Raw genomic sequence first — 20,108 nt, forward strand, 5'->3', positions numbered from 1 at the left:
TAATGAACCTGTTTCTATGACTGAAGCTGTTTTAGATCATTATTGTGGTTTGTTTATTTACAAATATATTGTTATTATTATTAGTTATTATTATTATTAAAATGTATACAAACACAAAACAAGAAACCCAATAAGAGAACCAAAAAATGAAATAACATTATAATAAAAAAAATTATAGTGGCACATTATAAACATCATAAATCTAATTTTGTTCTCCATTTAGTCCAAAGTCTATCGAGCAGTGAGGAAAATAAGCATTTGAACTCTCAGCCTTTGGAGAGTTTCCCCATTGATTGATCATCTACCTTTGTTATAATTCAATACTAAGAACCTGAAAAAGCATAATTTCCTTTAAAAAATGTTTTCTCTGTAAATAATTGTTTCTTTAGATAAATAACTGAATTTGTCCAGAAACCATAATAGATGAGTTCTGAAATATTTGTATATACTTAATGTGAACTTGAAATACAACCGTGAAAAACAAATGCATTGCTTTCTCATTCAAAAGCTTTGAAAGCTCAAACTTGCAGACATATTGTTGATTCAAAATGTGAAGTAAAAAGTATGACCTAATGGTAGTTATCAAAGGTGCCATATCATGCTTTTTTCGTAGTATATCCTAGGTGCATAATTTATAATAATAAGGGTTGTGCAACACCCTTAACATAATAGTTAAAGGTGGTATGGACGATTTTTTTCAGCAAATTTTTTATCATATTTCCTCGTGGCGTGGATAAATCATTTGTCCTGCCACGTATCAATCATAAAGCGCACCTGTCGCTCACCTGCAGCCGCGTCAGGCTCGTCCCCACGTTTCCGCGGGTCTAAGCGCATGGATCTATCATAATATAGTTCCCTCAGTGTACGGGACAAAATGAAGACGGAGAAAGACAGTTCGAGCTGACGCAGAAGTGGACAGAAATCTACGGGAGACGAGCGATGCGATGCGCTCCGTTGCGCTAATAAACAAACGCACGTGTGTGTTGTATCAGTCCACACGGGGACTTCCGCACTTCCGCCTGCGTTCTCAAATCGCCGAAAAATCGTCCATACCGCCTTTAAGAAATATCACCCAGACCTTGGACCCCCTCACCAACCCGGAAATGCAGACGGCTTAGTTTGAGATTCGCCCCCACCCTTGCAAAGAGCGATCCGCCTCCCCCGCCCAACCTGTGACGTAGTCTCAGCGTGGAGACACAGCATGTACAGCTCTCACACTCCATCGTCTGTGCCAACACTCAAATGTAACTTTGTTGTAAGTTCTACAACACAAGTCTAAAGATTCACATCGCAGCAACGTGAACATATGCAGTAAGATCATTGTGACTCATGATAAATAGGACACAGACATGACAATAAATTGATCAATATCCACAAGACCAAGGAGATGGACTTCTGCAGACGCCACCCCACTGCCCCCTCACCAGTGAACATCCAGGGACGGGACATTGAGAGAGTGGACTCATACAAGTACCTGGGTGTTCATCTGAACCACAAACTGGACTGGACTCATAACACAGACGCACTGTACAGGAAGAGCCAGAGTCGGCTCTACCTCCTGAGGAGACTCAGGTCTTTTGGAGTGACAGGGCCACTCCTGAAGACCTTCTACGACTCTGTGGTGGCATCAGCCCTCCTGTACGGTGTGGCCTGCTGGAGCAGCAGTATCACATAGAGGGAGAGGAAGAGGCTGGCAAAGTCATCAAGAAGTCCAGCTCCGTCCTGGGCTGCGCTCTGGACTCGGTGCAGAAGGTGGGGGACAGGAGGGTCCTGGCTAGATTCACATCTATGCTGGACCATGAGTCTCACCCCCTGCAGGACACTCTGTCCACTCTGGAGAGCAGCTTCAGTGACTGATCCACCCTCGCTGTGTGAAGGAAAGGTTTTGCAGATCTTTCCTTCCTGCTGCTGTCTTTATTATTTTTCCCCTCATCCCTTGTTGGGAAATGGGAGGTTTTGTCTATGGGAGTTTTTGTTTACAAGAGATCTTCTACTGAGAGTGTTTTTCAAACTTCCTATAAGTGATCTGTTCTTTTCTTCTGTATCTACCTCTGTATCTACCTGCGTTGCAACAATGAAATTTCCCCATGTGTGGACAATAAAGGATTATCTTATCTTATAATATAATATATCATATCATATCATATAATAGTGTTTTTATACAAATTACATTTTACATTCATGACATAGCACAAACAGTTAAAGGAATGCCGGGGGGGGGGCATATTACAATTATAAATCAAAAACATTCAAAGACATACAGTTTTCATAGGTGGAAATGGCTTCTTTGTTTAAACTTTTGAAATGGTGAGCAAATATGACTCAATTTGTTTGATAACAGGGAAAAAAGGGGATACTACTTTTATGAATATAGAATTTGCTAAATATAAGAATTAACTTAATTGCCATTTTTTTTTACTATGGTCCACTTTTGTGTCATGGAAACCAAAAATGATATGTTCAAATTTGAATTTAAAGTTGGGTTCAATGTGACGTATTATAAAATTGTAAACAGTCTTTCCAAAGTCATATAATAGTGTTCTGCCCATTCTAAAGTTTTAGCCTACAGCGCCCTCCTGTGTTTGCTCAGTGCTATTGCTTGTTTACGTTCAAATCCAAGATGGCCGCACGCCATGCCGAGTTGTTCGTGTGTTGAGCTCATGGGCGGAGCCCTTATGGCCTGAAGGCGGGACTTCTGCTGAGCGCTCTGTTCCCTTCGCTCTGATTGGATGAGCTGTCAGTACAACGGCTCCTTTATGACACGTGCTTTGTGACGTCGCCTGAAGATAGAGGTATATAAAAAGAAGCGCAAGTCTGCTACACGAATCTCATAGCAGTCTGTGTTTACCTGTGAGGTTCAATAAAGCTCCTGAACGCCTCGTCGTGTCTCCTCGTTGTTTCCACCTATCGGAGTCTCCATCTTGTCCTTAATAGTGCTCTGGCCCTGCACTCCAGCAGTGACAGCTGCACTTGAACCAGTACCTGACTGTCACAGTCCCGGAGTTACCTCTCCAACAACAAGTATGCAGAAACCACGGTGAGAACCATATCTTTTATCATCTCTAGTAGTAGCGAGAGCATTACATGTTCAAAAGAGCACAATAGGACATAATATCTAGATTCCGTTGGGCTGGCATTACTTTTGAGGCTTCTTTGCTGAGATGGCTGACATGCTAATGTGCTAACATGCTAACATGCTACCTATAAACACATTTGTCACATTCGTGTCTGTACAACACTTTAAGAACGTAATTTGCGCTTTCCCCCAAATGTATTTCATGTTAAAATGTGTCAGATTGTGTCATTGATCTTTCACCACACATGGAAATGTATCTGCATGTAGATTATAATACATTTTACAGAGCTAGTGTTGTTAAGGTCACGTGCTCAAACCGGCTCAATCCGGTTTCAGACGAACTTAAAACGATCCACCAGAAATCTCTTCATCCACTTATTTTCCTCCATGGCCGTTTTTGCAGCAATTTTAAACAATATTATCCTCTATATTAAAATATTTGACATCTTCAAAACAACATTCACAAAACGTATTGTATTATTGTATGTAACACACAAAAAAGCAAATAAACTGAAAAATGTTCAAGTGCAAATACATATAAAGGGTAGAAAATAAAGTGCTTGAGCCATAAACTAAACAGAAAAGAAATGCTAGCTCAAACTCCAGACAGCAAAATGTCAGTTTTCTGTTGTGCTCCGACAATAATTATTTCATGCAATAATCTTTTTCTAGATCACCGGTTTACAGATAGTGAATTGTGTTCTTTAAATATTTGAAACATTCATTTAATATTGTTGTAGCTTAACTAGAATAATAATTTTCAACAAAGCAGTAATATAGAAACAAAATGCATGGCACAATATTTCTAGGACTTACTCTTCACAAATGTGCGTGTCATTCTTGAGCAGGAGCCGTGTAAAGCTTTACTGAGCAGCGCTATTTACAGGAGTTATTTCAAAAGAAATGCCCAATTATTTTTTATATATTTATGTATTTATATAAGATGGATGTATTGACTATGTTTATGAACAAAACCTTTTGTGAGCATGTGTCACCTGTTGTCTCTTTAGCAAAGGAAGGACGCCGCGGAGGCCCGGGCCAAAGAGGAGTCCTAATGTGGAAAAGGATCCTGTGGGAGTGAGTACACACACAACGCACGCACACACGCACAACACGCACACAAATCCATTCTACAGACTAACTTTACACGTCTAGTAATGAAGCAGATTTCTTATGATAGACTTAGAGCTGCAGCTAACGGTCATTTTGCTCATTGATTATTCTTTCGATTCAGATTGAGAGAGTTCTGCCAATATGAGAGTTTTGGTCAACGGACCCAAAAGAAGCTAAAGTGATGTCACTGGATTTCATCCTGATGGAGAATATTTCCTGTGTCATCTAAACTTACGTTTTTATGGAAGAAAGTTAAAGGGTTTAGGTTAAAGAAATGTTATGTCACCTTACATTACATTATTTACATTATTACATCTGATCAGACAATGTTGTTATTGGCCCAAACATTTAGAAATTGTTGTCCATCTAAAGGTTTATTGCCGGATCCGTCCTCTGGGAGTGGAGGATACGGAATGCTGTGTGGAAATGATCAGTAACAACACAATTCAGCTGCACGCTCCGGACGGACTGAAGGCCAACCGCAACGGAGAATACAAAGAGGTAAAGAAGTCCTGAACGTGGAGCGGGTGAGTCGAGTCGCAGCTAACACTTTGTCGCTCTGTTTTTAGATGCAGTGCTCTTTTAAAAAGGTCTTTGGTGTCAACACTGGTCAAGTGGAACTTTTTGAGGACGTGGCCAAGCCTCTGGTCGAGGACCTTATTCATAACAAAAATGGTGAGTTGTTTTCAATATGTAAATCTCAAATTACCAGTTGTTTTTCCCCCATTCTATATATAATGTTTTGTGTTTTTATTATCAGTTGAAATATAGTTTTCAAATGACAGTAACTCATTGGTTTTGATTGAAAATGGTTCCATCTTGAATGTAATGTGTTGTTTGTACATGTTGAAGGTCTGCTCTTCACGTACGGTGTAACTGGAAGTGGGAAGACCTTCACCATGACTGGCTCTCCTGGAGAGGGTGGACTGCTCCCTCGCTCCTTGGACATGCTTTTTAACAGCATCAGCGCCTTTCAGGCCAAACGATTTGTACGCTTTTATTTACAAGTCTATTTTCAGGACTATTTCACTAATATGCAGACTAACCATTTCAGCCATTACTTGTTAGGTGTTCAAACCAGATGATAAAAATGGGATGGAGATCCAGGACACCGTGGATGCGCTCCTGGAAAGACAAAAGCGAGAAAGTCAACCGCTTGTTGCGCCCACGAGGTACACGAGGGTTAGACCAACGGGTGCAATACAATTTAAGCAAACACGTTTTTATTCTTGTTTTGCTGTTCGTTATTTTAAGCATGTTGTTGATATTTGAGAGTGCACTAAAAATTTAAAACTAAAGTGTAATCACTTGAATTTGCTTGTAGTGCAGATTTGCGATAATATTTGTGTAGTTTCAGGACTTAATTGTAAATGTTGTGGCTGAAACTCTGTGACGTGAACATGTTCTGTGCTTGTGTTTCAGGCAGCGGGCAGACCCAGAGTTTGCGGACATGATCACTGCAGACGAGGCTTGTAAATCAGACGGAGTGGATGAAGACTGCTGTTACAGTGTCTTTGTGTCATACATTGAAATCTACAACAACTACATCTATGACCTGCTCGAGGACGCTGCTTTAGACCCAATCAGACCAAAGTAAGGCAACTTTCCATGTACAACTGGCACTCCCACAGTAGTGATGGCCAAAGCACATGTCTTTTCTCATATCAACCCCTTCTTTAAACTTGAGGGAGGTCTGCCACCAGCAGGAGGCAGCACATCATGTGTTCGTACATTTCAGAAAATAGAATCAATCTTGTTTTTACACTTGCTGCGAGCATAGGACCTTTTTAAAATGCCTGGACAGAATGCGTCTGTGTTGTTACAATTAAAGCTGCACGACGCATTCCTGCTGCAGTTTTGTCTTGTTTAAAGGACTCTGGTTTAGAAGGACCGTCAATTTGTCCTTTCAAAAGGACTCACTTTTATGGACCTTTTCAAGTTTGAACGTCTTTCCCATTTGGCTGTCACCATGTTTATGTTAGTATTCAAATAGGCAGCGATCATTTGTAAATGTATTTAAAATGACTAAATTTGCTACAGCCAAATTAAGGGTGAAATATGGCGACTTAAGTCTTCTAGATAGACTATTTATGGAAGTGTATTATTCTCACAGACTCACAGGGTCCCTCACGAGTCGATGCGATACACGGCTCACGATACGATAATATCACGATTTTGCGATACATGAGATATATTACTCATGATATTCTGCGATATTTCACTTTTTGTTTTAAACCCAATACAATTACTCAAAAATTCAGAAGGTCAAATGGTTTTGCGTAAACGAGGTTCTTTTCTTTAAACGAGCACCAAAATCGTATCTAATCTAAACCTGCACGTCGCTGCTCAGTTATTGGCGTAGCTTGGATGCTTTGGTGTCTGTCTGTGGTCCCTCATGTGTGGTCTGTCGGTGGTCCCTCATGTGTGGTCTGTCGGTGGTCCCTCATGTGTGGTCTGTCTGTGGTCCCTCATGTGTGGTCTGTCGGTGGTCCCTCATGTGTGGTCTGTCTGTGGTCCCTCATGTGTGGTCTGTCTGTGGTCCCTCATGTGTGGTCTTTCTGTGGTCCCTCATGTGTGGTCTGTCTGTGGTCCCTCATGTGTGGTCTGTCTGTGGTCCCTCATGTGTGGTCTGTCTGTGGTCCCTCATGTGTGGTCTGTCTGTGGTCCCTCATGTGTGGTCTGTCTGTGGTCCCTCATGTGTGGTCTGTCGGTGGTCCCTCATGTGTGGTCTGTCTGTGGTCCCTCATGTGTGGTCTGTCTGTGGTCCCTCATGTGTGGTCTGTCTGTGGTCCCTCATGTGTGGTCTGTCTGTGGTCCCTCATGTGTGGTCTGTCGGTGGTCCCTCATGTGTGGTCTGTCGGTGGTCCCTCATGTGTGGTCTGTCGGTGGTCCCTCATGTGTGGTCTGTCTGTGGTCCCTCATGTGTGGTCTGTCTGTGGTCCCTCATGTGTGGTCTGTCTGTGGTCCCTCATGTGTGGTCTGTCTGTGGTCCCTCATGTGTGGTCTGTCTGTGGTCCCTCATGTGTGGTCTTTCTGTGGTCCCTCATGTGTGGTCTGTCTGTGGTCCCTCATGTGTGGTCTTTCTGTGGTCCCTCATGTGTGGTCTGTCTGTGGTCCCTCATGTGTGGTCTGTCTGTGGTCCCTCATGTGTGGTCTGTCTGTGGTCCCTCATGTGTGGTCTGTCTGTGGTCCCTCATGTGTGGTCTGTCTGTGGTCCCTCATGTGTGGTCTGTCTGTGGTCCCTCATGTGTGGTCTGTCGGTGGTCCCTCATGTGTGGTCTGTCGGTGGTCCCTCATGTGTGGTCTGTCTGTGGTCCCTCATGTGTGGTCTGTCTGTGGTCCCTCATGTGTGGTCTGTCTGTGGTCCCTCATGTGTGGTCTGTCTGTGGTCCCTCATGTGTGGTCTGTCTGTGGTCCCTCATGTGTGGTCTGTCTGTGGTCCCTCATGTGTGGTCTGTCTGTGGTCCCTCATGTGTGGTCTTTCTGTGGTCCCTCATGTGTGGTCTTTCTGTGGTCCCTCATGTGTGGTCTGTCTGTGGTCCCTCATGTGTGGTCTTTCTGTGGTCCCTCATGTGTGGTCTGTCTGTGGTCCCTCATGTGTGGTCTGTCTGTGGTCCCTCATGTGTGGTCTGTCTGTGGTCCCTCATGTGTGGTCTGTCGGTGGTCCCTCATGTGTGGTCTGTCTGTGAATGGCTGAAGCTAAACCCAGGCCCTGTGCATGTGTTGATTCAGTTCATGCCCCCCCCCCTGTGTGTGCGTGTTTCCTTGTGTGTTCAGTTTAATTAAAGTGAGGTGTTGGACTCATTTCAGACCTCCACAGTCGAAGCTCCTGCGTGAGGACCAGAACCATAACATGTACGTGGCCGGGTGCACGGAGGTGGAGGTCAAGTCCACAGAGGAGGCCTTTGAAGTCTTCTGGAAAGGTAAAGCGCCATCTGAACAATCCTTGTTAATACGACATTATTTTTAATATTATTTTTAATAGTAATACATGACCAAAAAAAAGGGTAAATAAGATCTGGAGAGAACAAAACGGCACAAACAACATATTCAAAATCTTCAAAAGAAATTTTAGAGGACAAACACTTAATACTTATAAACACTTAGCTGTGCTCTAATAACTTGCCTTTCCCCATTGTTAAAATGTTGCAAACATAATTTTATCTTGTCTTATCTCTAAAAAATATTTCTTCCCTGTAAAACAATCGTATTCAAAAAGGTGTAAAATTTCCCTCAAAAACACACATTATATTTCTGGGAGTGATGACAAAAGAAATGCACATTGACTGTAATAAAACCCCTAAACTTACACATATGGACAAAAATAAACAAATGTAACAGGTCTTCTTCCTCCTAAGGAAAGAAATGTCTTTATGGAATTGGAACTTTCATTTCATCCTCTCAGAACAGGCAGATTCTGTGTGGGAAAAGTTGTACTAAGACTCCATTTGTAAATTATTTTGGTTTTATTAGCTTCTCATTTGTGGGAGACAAACTAATTGTGTGATTATTTGGTCGGGACAGAGCATGTTAATGAACATACATGAGAAAATGCCAGATTGTAGCTATGGGCTCATTTCAATCCGTTGTGCGTCATTCACTCTCACAAACTCTTTCATACACCAGCGTGCACACTGGAGGCCAAGTGATAGTTTACAATACTGCCCCCCTGTGGCTCCTGGTATTTCTGCCAGGTGCTGAAACACAAGTGACCAATGACCAACGTGAAGAGTCTTTTCAAGAGCAAAGACCTCTCTTCCTGGGGTCCATAACTGGCTCTGTTCATAGAATGACAGTTGGGATGTTTTCTTTAAATGTTTATGCTTTAGCTTTGAGACACGGTGTTCTTTAAAGTATTCACCTGTTTTTTACACCCACCACTCACTGTTCACTGCAGGACTTGGAGATGAAAAGAACAGGAAGTACTGAAGCTCAGCTTTTGTTAACAAATGTATATATATTTATACCAGGATACTTCTTTGTGTTTAACAGTTTATATTTCTGTGTTCTCTCGCTCTCATTTAAAATGTGCACTGTCAACAGAATCCTGATTTAAAAATCCTAGTTTGATTTATTTTTTTAGTGCGTGTGTTTTTGTTTTTTATTTGAAATTGTGCAGCACTTTATTTTTGTGCCTTTCTCTGGTGGTGATATTGTTATTGTCTATTTCATTGTAGCTGTAAGTCGTTTTACCAGATTTATTCGAAATGCTGATACTTCTTAAAACAAATTTCCTTTTTTAATTCATTTTTGATCATTTTAGGTCAAAAGAAAAGGAGAATTGCCAACACTCAGCTGAACCGCGAGTCGAGCCGCTCCCACAGCGTGTTCACCCTGAAGCTGGCCCAGGCTCCCCTGGATGCAGACGGAGACCACATTCTGCAGGTACATACTGTTCCTCTGCTTTGTTTTGAGCCTTCTCAGGGCTGTGTGTGTGTGACGCTCACGCTAATGCCTTGTTCACAGGACAGAAACCAGGTGAATGTGAGCCAGCTGTGTCTGGTGGACCTGGCAGGGAGCGAGCGCACCAGCAGGACCCGAGCTGAGGGCAGCCGCCTCAGGGAAGCTGGTAAGACTCACTGCAACTCAACTTTGGACTCTAGAACTGCTTTGTTTCTACACTGTCTTTGAAATCTTGTCAAACATCGCTGCTTTATTGTGTTTTTGTCAGTCTTCACACTAGATAATCAATGTAAGTATTCTGCTTTTACAGACGTATTCCGGAAACGTCGGACTGATAAATAACCTTTAGGTGTCTGTATTTTGAGGCAATAAATGTCTCTTTGACTTTGTTGTGAACCTAATTACCATAAATCTTTTTCTGCCCGTGGCCTTAGGGATCATCTCAAAATGGGTTGAAGCTGTAAAGACGTAACACATTTCGTCTTTTTGTTGTTTTGAAGCGTCAATACATCGTTGTGGCAGTAATTGTTTTGAAACTCTATCAGCAACGAACACTAGGACAACATTAGGCGGCGGGTGCGTGCGCGGAGCACGGTGGGTGCGTACGGCGAGCACGGTGGGTGCGTACGGCGAGCACGGCGGGTGCGTGCGCTGAGCACGGCGGGTGCGTGCGCGGAGCACGGCGCACCGTGGCCAGCGCGGGGAGCGCCAATGCGGCTGGTGCAGAAAAGTTGGAAAAGCTTTTTTGCAGCAAATGATCAAGAGATTTGGCTCTAGTAACGTGCTACGCACTGACCAGAAGAAGGAAACAAGACAAAGGTTTCGGCCAATCACAGAAGACGTGAGATTCTCACGTCTTCTGCTTCTGTCATTCTGACATGTCTAAGGTCTAAACTCAGGCAATTGACAATTACAGGTTTTGACAAGAAACATTAGTTTCTCACTCTCTCATCCTCTTGAGACTATCTCAATGTGGTCATCTCACAGTTTGGGTGAATGGGATGTGTCTTTGGGCCCCTAGGGCCCGTGGACCATGTGGAACATGTGACATTATTTGGAGAGTTCACAACTTCTACATATAAACATACCAAAGGATGTTCAGGGATGTTCACTAGAGGTGAGCAGGGTCTATCAAGCTACTATCGTTTTATCAACGCGTAAAATTTTATGTGAAGCCAGAAATATTTTTTTTTAGTCTTTTGAGGGGGTATGGGGGGGGTCCAGAGAGAGACAAAAAAAAATCGTCTTTTAAGCTTCAACCTATTTTGAGAAGATCCCTTACTGGACAGGATGTAGTGTGAAATGGGGATAAGTGAGGGAAGGACATGTAGGAAATAGTTAGTCTGATTCAAACTCACGACCCTGTGGCTGGCTGCACATGGAGCCTGGCATATGTGCTAGCCACTAAGTCACCAAGTGGCACATGATCATATTTCTTATGAAACAAAGTCTTTCTCTTTGAATCCATTCATGCTGGCACATCCAAACATTGCACCAAACTTTCCATGCTGCTTGGTTTTGCGTTGCCATGACAACGAGTGTACTTCCAGGTCATGTCTTTTCTTTAGTGAAACAATATTTGGATTGGAGTGTGGTCTGTGGCAAGTTGAAACCTGGACCTAAAATGAATGTCGAGACATTTCGATTTTGGCTTCAATGTTGAAATGAAAATGCCCAAATCAGACATGAGCGTTCACATGGGACTAGAATGACCTGAGGACATCTGAGTTTACTAAATTACACTTGGTATAATTCTGGGGACATTTTTATAGACATTTTCACAGCCATGGACAATTACCACAGACAAAACTCGTAACCATGCCACTTAACTCCAACTAATCCTGTCCATCTAGGGCTGTAGATGTTTCTATAGCACTTTTCTATCATCAAGTCACTCAAAGCTCTTTACATCAGGGAACCACCCACTCATTCACACATTACTAACACTAGAAAAGGTTTAAGTGTCTTGCCCAAGGACACAGTATCCATCTGTGGGAGCTGGAATTGCATCACCAATCTGTGAGTCAGTGGATCTGAGTGCCAAGGATGTTTATGTCAAGAGCGGGATTCGAACCGCCGCCGGATCAGAATATGCCCTGACCCACCCAGTGTGGACGCAAACGCAACGTTCCAACTTTAGATTCACTGGTGCATAGTGTGGGGCACTGAAACCTTTTGTTGGGCACAAACCATATTAAAAATGTCTTCTGTCCAGGAAACATCAACCAGTCACTGATGACTCTGCGCACGTGTATGGCGGTGCTGCGAGAGAACCAGATGTGTGGCACTAATAAGGTTTGTACAGGAGCGTTTCTTCCCTGCTCATTTACCCTTTTGTCACGTTAAATCAATACTACGCATGTGATGCTCATTTGTTTTTGTTTTTTCAGATGGTGCCCTACAGAGACTCCAAAGTAACCCACCTTTTCAAAAACTACTTTGACGGTGAAGGCAAAGTCCGAATGATCGTCTGCGTCAACCCGAAAGCGGACGACTATGAGGAGACCATGGTAAGGCAGCACCAGTGCCCCGACACAAAGCTGACTCCCACTGGGATGAATTCAATATTTCTAGGGGAAATATTATTTAAAATTTACTTTAATGACCTTTTTAACCACATTATGATGGTAATATTTTGTTGTCTTGTATTTGAGGCTTCCTACCCCCTATCCCCGCCCACATTCCTGTGGTGCTTATTCAAAACATTCCACACACTTGAGATTCAAAAGTGTCAGACATTTTCTCAATAAAAATGTTAAGAGCTGTTGAACTTTGTGGTGCAGCAGGTGATGCGCTTCGCAGAGATGACCCAGGAGGTGGAAGTGGCTCGGCCCATTGACCGGCCAATCTGCGGTCTGGCAGCCGGGCGCAGGCACCGGAACCAGGCCTTCAAGGAGGAGCTGACGAGGAGGCTGGAGGAGCGAGGAGGGGCCTCTAATATCGGTAAGGGGGAGCCGCCCGGGTAAGGGGGGGTCGTCAAGTAGGTACTAGAGAACAAGGAGCATTAGACTGCAGGGGGCTCACCCGAAAGGAGGAGGACGATACAGAAGCCGCTCTGATCAGTAACATTTACACATAAAAGGCCCTCATGTGGACAAGGCGATTTACCAAGTGATGAGTGCGAGGGACATCTCTGCTCCGTGGAACAAACTAAAGACGCTCCGGAGATCTGGAGTTGAACAGTGTGAGCTCCGTCACATCAAGTTGTGATAAGGGACGGTCACTCTAGGAGTCTGGTACACCCGCAGTCGACAGGGATGGGCCTTTTATTAACCCTGCTAAAACGGATTGAGATTAAATACATGGTCTATTGCCAGCGGGGCTTTGAAATATTTTTTATGTTAACAATGTGAAAAAATACTTAACATTAACATACGACATACAAACATAAAACAAATAGATATAATTAAAAGTGTGATTAGTCAGCTTTTGTATACATCTTACCAAATTATTCCTGTTTTACTTTACTAAACTTAAAGAGAACTCGAGGCAGAAGGCCAAGTAGTAACGTGACTAAAAATGGAACACTATTTGTGGATCTGTGGATTGGACTTGAACACAGCTGTACATGATTCATGTGTGTTTGCTCCCCCAGTGGATGACCCAGTGCTGCTGACCCAGCTGCTGGAGAGCCTGCCACCACTGCCCCCCTGCACTCTGGTGGACCCCACAGATGATCAGACACTGCCGCACCTTATCCAGGTCCTGGAGAAGAGACGCCACATTCGCCTGATGATGACCGAGCAGTTCAATAAGACTGGTACTCCCGTTTGTTTTCACTCTGCTGTGACGAGTCTGAGGCTCAGGGTGTTGGAGCAGAACTAAGAAGAGCTTCCCCTACAGCTACCTTCTGAAAATACACTGTCAAGCTTTTAAAAAAAAAAAATCATAATAAGACCCTATAATCATATACTAAAATAGCCAGGGTTTCTCAGGAGTGTATTCTCGACAAATGTGGCAGGGCTGGTGTTCTGCTCAAAGACTGCAGGGGGCAACAAACGCTTCAAACACCACAAACCTTTTTGCAGTAGTCCAATTATTAGTTGCTGTAAATGAAAGCAAGTTTGATTTCAACGATCATGAAATGTAAAAATGTATTCAATGCACTCAAACTAAACAAGATGCATCTTCTGCATCTGCAGCAACAATTAATCTTATTGTGATTTGTTGACTAAAAAGTCTTCATTTGATTATAACATTATCTGGACCTTATAGATTCGAACACAAAAAAAAATATTAACTAAGATGCTGGTTTTATTGAATTTTTAAATGTAAAAAATAAACTATTTCTGGTTGCGTTGCAACACCGAAATTTACCCATTGTGTGACCAAAAAGGCTTATCTTATCTTTTTTTCATTCATGTAATTTGTTTGGAAAGATTCTCTGGCCTTTGGCCACCATATTTCAACTTTTATTGGGTTGATAATGTGTATAAAAAGCCTTTGATTAGTCGATTACTAAAATAGTTGTTTGTTTGCAGCAATATGATTTACTCTGGTGAAGATAGACTAGGACAGTGCTGTTGTGGGAAGAAGGGTTTGACTGTTAAAAATGTCACCACATAGATCTTCTGCCATCTTTTAATACTTTTTGCATCTAAAGGCTTCATGGTTCATTTTTCCCTCTTTCCTCAGCGTTCACCATCAGGTCCATGCTGGACCAGCTTGGCTCTCAGGTCAATGCCAAGGAATCTCTAATCTACAACCAGCAGAGCCGACTGGGCGAAAAAGAAAAGCTCATCCTCAATCAAAGGACTGAGATCGAGCACTTGGAAAAGAAATCCAAGACCCTGGAATATAAAGTAACTTTAGCTTTAGTGCAGCGCAGACTCTGCACATGTAGAGAAGAAGGTCTAAATGTCTTGTGTTGTTTAGCTTGAAATCCTCCAGAGGACGACAGACGTGTACGAGCAGGACAAGCGCTCGCTAAAGCAGGAGCTGGAGACCCGTGAGCAGAGGCTGCAGAAGGAGCTGGCTGAGCGCAGGCACATGGAGCAGCGCATGCAGGGCGTGGTGGCCGACACCAAGCACAAGTGGGAGAAGGAGTGTGTAAGTAGTGCCCCCTTTTACTCTCCACACGAGGCAGGGTCATATTTGAGCAGTTACATCCCCTACTATATATTAACTAGGGCTGGGCAATAAATCAAAAATAATTTGTGCTTTTAATAACTAAAAACATGAAACATCTCTAAATTGTCTAAACAGATTGGCCTTTTCTACTTGATAAGAGCTGCCTGCATCTGCCTTGTTGTCAGTTCTTTTCTTACAATATTGTTGTTATTGCATCCAGTCGACTGCTTTTTCAAGGCGGTCGGTGTAGTCCCTCAGTTGTTATCTGGACAGAGTTTTAGACCCATGATCCTCTGCTCTGTCTCCAGACGAGGCGAGTGAATGCAAAGCAGATGGAGCTGCAGAACAAGCTGTGGGTGAAAGATGAGAAGCTAAAGCAGCTCAAAGCCATCGTAACCGAGAGCAACAGCAACAGTGGAGTGCAAGAGCGCCCCCAGAGGCCATCTAGGGACAAGGACCACACTGCGGGACAGAAGAGGTCTGCCTCTCCCTCTCCAATGCCTGTGAGTATTCTTCTATGACAAGTTCAAACTCCTCCCCCCCTCCTGGAGGGATCAGAGGAGACCGACTGAGACCGACTGTGTTTGTTTCATCTCTGCTCAGTCACATGAGTTAAGGATGTCACTATGTTGTAGCCTGTCTCTGTTATTCATGATGCTACATCCAAAAATAGCGCACCTCCGTGTATAACGACCTGGTCGTTCAGCACATTATCCAGTCACCAGTAACTTTGTAGAACTAGGGCTTCAGGATCAAGGAGATTGCCCTGTAGATCCGAGCTGCTTCTGTCCTCAAATAAAGATGACGCGGCACACTTGTTACTGCATTTATTTTCTTTGGGTTTGGTCATTCCCGCTTATTAAACATTGTAATTTTGCTTGTCTTTCAAATGGGCTAAACTGCATGGGCACTAATGCTGGCTCTATCATGTCTATTATCATGTGTGTGTTCATTTGCTTTGCCACTAAGCTTGGGCACCGTTCCCTTTCAAGAGCACAAACAGACTCTGTTCTCCCCCACAGCGCTCCCACACTAGAGCAGAGCAGATCTCTCCTCCCCCGTCCTCCTCCTCCTCTCCCTCCTCCTCTCCCTCCTTCTCTCCCCCCTCGTCCCAGCGCTCTGTGGCCTCCTGCATCTCTCAGTGGGAGCAGAGGCGTCCGGTAGAGGCACAGGGCACTCCTCCCCAGCACAGGAGCGACACGCCCACCTGCAGCAGAGTGGGCCGCAGGAGAGGTCAGCGCTGGGCTCCGGGCTCTGAGATCCCATCACCTCTCTACGCTCTGGGCCTCGAGGCAGGCGTCAGGGTCAGTGTCTTACTGTGGATGCATCCACTTTTTTTTAGACTGGTTCTTAGGCTGTAGTTTGTAGTTTTATACATCGCTTTCACACCTTCTGTCACTACAGTTATTTTACTGCTAAATAATGTAATTTTAGATCGTACAAACAAACGCTCATTCAGTTCTAGAGCTGCAACGATTAACAAGTCAAGACTAGTCGACTATATCAAATTATTGCAGTAGTATTTTGATCATGATAATTGTAATTGTTATTTTTATTTCCAAATCTCTGTTTTGAAGCTTTTATTTGGTTGATTATGTATTGTACAATAAGAATAATGGCTGACCTGTCGACTACTAAAATAATCAGCCCTTTTACGGCAATGGTCAAACTACTACAACTAGTAAACCCTAAATACACAGTATCATATAACAAATGCAATGCTAAATTGCTTATCTTCTTGTACTACTTGAAAACAACATCTCCCACTTGTACAAAGTAAATGGACATGCAATAAATACTATAGTAATTATCTTGACGGGCTTGGCATCGATTAGTTCAGAGTTTCGATCAAAACTGAACTCTCATATTAATATGCCTTTTTATATTAAAGACAGCAACATTATTAAATACAAATGTTGTAATTCTTCTCTAGCTAGAAGCATTCAAACCCCATAATTCCAGTTATTTGGTTGATTGTATTTAAAAAGTGTCACTTCCCACACTTTTAGATTCATTAGATTCGATTAGATTACTTGGGCCCTTTTTGGTTGCATTGAGTCTGTTTCCGCGCTCACACGGTCGGTCGCCGACGCGTCATCGCTAACGCCAGTGTCTTTATTATTTTACTGCCGTTTCCTGTTACACATCCCACTGAACCAGCCCCTGTCGTTCTTTGCATGCACATCCTGGTGATTTTTCTTTGCATGTTCTGTTTTCTCATAAGCTCAGAAGTGTATTACTGGAGAACCGCAGTTACACCAATCACAAGTCTGATATATCGCGACTGAAAACGTCACGATAAATGATGATATTGAAATATAAACCCTAAAGCAAGACAAATGCCAGTAAAATGTTTTGTAACATTTTGATTCTGTGAAATAAATAATCTAAAAAACAAGTCAAATGCACAGACTCTGGAGCTGTTGGTTCTCCAGCAGTGCACTTCAAACTGACCTTTCACACGGCCCTTGTCACTTGGTGAATCATTTGTGGTGTTTCTCTGCACTGGAATCAGCCCGTCCCTGTGCACCCCACACACCGGCGCTCTCACTCGTGCGGCGCAGACAAGTGGGTGGACCACAAGCCCAACACAAACCTGGAGCTGGACACTGTCATGCAGCCCGTCATTCCCAACGCCATCACGGTGGCCAGCCCCAACGAGAAGGTCCTGTCCAAGTGCCACAAGTACATGCTCCGGCACCAAGAGCTGGCCTCGGACGGAGAGATCGAGACCAAGCTCATCAAGGTACTCCTCCTCTCAACGGAGGATTCTACTGTGAACAGGACCCGGGCTGCACGCCGCCCGGGCTGCACGCCACCTGGGCGGAAAATCTAGGGCAGCAAGAATTCAGAACTTGATACGACTTTAAAGCCGTAGTCGTATTTTCATAATCGTAATGGTCATTTTGACTGTATAAACTCATATATTGTGGCTTTATTCAATCAAAAAAATCTTTCAGATTTATTTTTATTTGTAAATGTTCTCCATCTTAAAGCCTTCAGTCACAATATTTCCACCTTTTATTTGGTTACAAATGTATCTAAAAAGACTCAATGTACAATAGAAAAGATCATTTGACTTGTAGAAAAAGACTAGTTAATGGTTAGTTGCAGCTGCAATCTGCACCAGAGTGAGACTAAACCTGAGTTATAGCAATTAAGAAGTTGCAAAAATATATAAATTTATAATGATCTAATTTTAGGGCTGGATAATACGACAAAGTGTCACTTTTATTGATCGATCACGGCTTTCGATCAAGACCAAAAGCTCAAAGTATTTCATGAACAGTTTGAAGCTCGATCTGGATTTAAAAATCAAATTAACTGAATGAAATGGAGAAAACTAAATGAAATCAATTGGACAGCCACACTGACACTCGAGAAGCTTATTTGTCAGTAAAGTTGTAATTGTGCTCACTGTGTTTTCAGGGCGATGTTTTCAAAACCAGGGGCGGAGGACAAGCCGTTCAGTTTACAGACATCGAAACGCTGAGACAGGAGAATCCTACAGCACCCACGTAATGTAGCCTCGAATATTACTGCACAGCCTAAATATCATGGGTTGGATCTAATTTCGCTTTTCTTTTTCAGTCGAAAGAGGCGATCGGGGTCGGCAGAGTCGGTAGAACTGGATGACAGAGAAAATAAGGTAAATGTGAGTGCATCTGAATGTACAAAAAACAGAACTCTGACTGGCAAACTCCCTTAAACTTCACAAAGACCTGTCCATTTGAATGGCAAACAGACTCTTAAATATTTGGGTGTAGTAAATATATTTACAATTTATATATTTACAATTTATAACAAATATATTTCAAGCTTTTTCTTTCCTCTTTAAATAAAAGTGGAATCTCATTGTGCCGGTGCTTCAGGTCAAAGGATCAAAACTATAAAAATGAATGTTCTACCAAGACCTCTTATCTATTCCAGACTCTTCCCATTTTAAATACTTTATTTGACAGAACAGCTGTAGTGTGAAATAAGATAATCCTTTATTGTCCACACATGGGGAAATTCATTGTTGCAACGCAGTAGATACAGAGGAAAAGGACAGGTAACTTATAGGAAGTTTAAAAAACACTCTTAATAGAAGAACTCTTATAAACAAAAACTCCAATAGACAAAACCTCATTTCCTAATAAGGAATGGAAGGGAAAAATAAATAAAGATAAAAATAAAATAAAAACAGCTAGTGTTAGACAAGATAATACTACTACTACTAATAATAATGGATGGGAGAGACATTCAGCAAATGGATGAGGAATGTAACCCACACACTTCATATTTAGGACTGATGAGCTGGTTTGTGTTGGTGGAGTTTGTAGATTCTCTCTTGGTGTCAGCTTCCTTGTTTTGTTCTTGTTACAAAAAAGAAATAAAACTGAATTGTGGTCAAATCTGATTTAAACCTGTAATAACTATTTGATCTTTTCCCATGTAGCCCCCAGTGACCAGTTCAGGCCCTGCATATCAGAAGTAAGTACAATATTCAAATGCACTTCAGCAGCAGCACCCTTATATTACAGTACAAACATTATTATACTTTAATCTAAAACTTTGTTTCAAGTGTAAAAAATGTGTGTCCAGTTTACATACGCTGTAAACTATATTCAGTATATTTGTTCTGTTTTTAATGTTTTTAACTCTGCAGTTGTCCATGTGTTGCTCACTTAATATCAGTGCTAAGCACATACAGCACACTTCAGAAAACGCTCTAATCAGATGCAGAATAGTAATCTCATTTTCACCTTGAGAGTTACTTAGAATAAATAATGAAAATAAATGTGGTACAAACCCCTAAACTCCGCCCACAACCTTGCTTCAAGTTCAGCTGCTGCTTGCAAAGTGTTTTTTAATGGGAATAAATAAATAAAAATTGTTTTTTGAAGGCGAAGGAAGCCCTGAGCTGCTGACCACAGCTGGACCTTTTCTCTGCTCCAAAGGACGTGTGCCATAAACTAATGAAGTTTACTGTTTTTTACTTCATTTTAGATTTTGAAGAATGTTTTAGAAATGTAGATTCATGTTTTGGGTTTGTTAAAACTTTGACTGGGAAAAAAAAATGGCTTCATGTAAATATTGGATATATCTGTAAATATTTTGATGAGATTAAATTTTATTCAGACTAAAAGTCAAATCGTGTGTGTCTTTTGAGTCTTTTTACTCATAATTTAAATCCTTAGCTCAGCTTCTCTTCCTCCTCGCATCATTTGAGTTAGTCAGATCTGTGGAGAGGCGACCCTGTTCTTTCTAAATGAATATTTGTGGCGCAGCAGATACTAAGTTGTAGTTCACATTTTGAACAGCAGGTAGAAGCAAACAACTGCTCTAAACCAGGGGTGTCAAACTCATTTTGGGTCGCGGGCCGAACATAACGTAAAACATATAAAATAAATAACTTTATAAAGCCTACGCTGTTTTTGAAGCAATTACTGGATCAATTAAA

The 20,108-nt window shown here is 42.3% G+C and overlaps 1 protein-coding gene across 1 annotated transcript; it reads left to right on the plus strand.

Annotated features, from left to right (window-relative positions):
- Nucleotides 1-4,090: 4,090 nt before the first annotated feature.
- Nucleotides 4,091-19,616, plus strand: LOC140381387 (kinesin-like protein KIF23). The gene is made up of 22 exons (XM_072465435.1): nt 4,091-4,153; nt 4,562-4,690; nt 4,759-4,864; nt 5,042-5,178; nt 5,258-5,361; nt 5,612-5,782; nt 8,000-8,112; nt 9,453-9,574; nt 9,656-9,758; nt 11,808-11,887; nt 11,983-12,102; nt 12,376-12,535; nt 13,188-13,352; nt 14,228-14,394; nt 14,468-14,641; nt 14,971-15,165; nt 15,655-15,966; nt 17,178-17,408; nt 18,092-18,180; nt 18,254-18,311; nt 19,104-19,138; nt 19,552-19,616. The coding sequence occupies exons 2-22, from the start codon at nt 4,616-4,618 to the stop codon at nt 19,565-19,567; spliced, it is 2,733 nt and encodes a 910-aa protein (XP_072321536.1). The 5' UTR covers nt 4,091-4,153; nt 4,562-4,615; the 3' UTR covers nt 19,568-19,616.
- The last annotated feature ends 492 nt before the right edge of the window (nt 19,617-20,108 follow it).

Source organism: Eucyclogobius newberryi, unplaced genomic scaffold (genome assembly GCF_026437365.1).
Source record: "Eucyclogobius newberryi isolate DKJ021-1_F unplaced genomic scaffold, fEucNew1.0.hap1 SCAF_5, whole genome shotgun sequence".
In the NCBI taxonomy this organism is placed as follows: Eukaryota; Metazoa; Chordata; class Actinopteri; order Gobiiformes; family Gobiidae; genus Eucyclogobius; species Eucyclogobius newberryi.

Bases quoted from the DNA above. Each gene is read 5' to 3' on its own strand.
- LOC140381387 (XM_072465435.1), top strand. From the start codon at position 4,616: ATGATCAGTAACAACACAATTCAGCTGCACGCTCCGGACGGACTGAAG. The intron at 5,362-5,611 runs GTACACGAGGGT...CTTGTGTTTCAG, and splicing joins CCGCTTGTTGCGCCCACGAG to GCAGCGGGCAGACCCAGAGT. The intron at 18,312-19,103 runs GTAAATGTGAGT...TTTCCCATGTAG, and splicing joins TGGATGACAGAGAAAATAAG to CCCCCAGTGACCAGTTCAGG.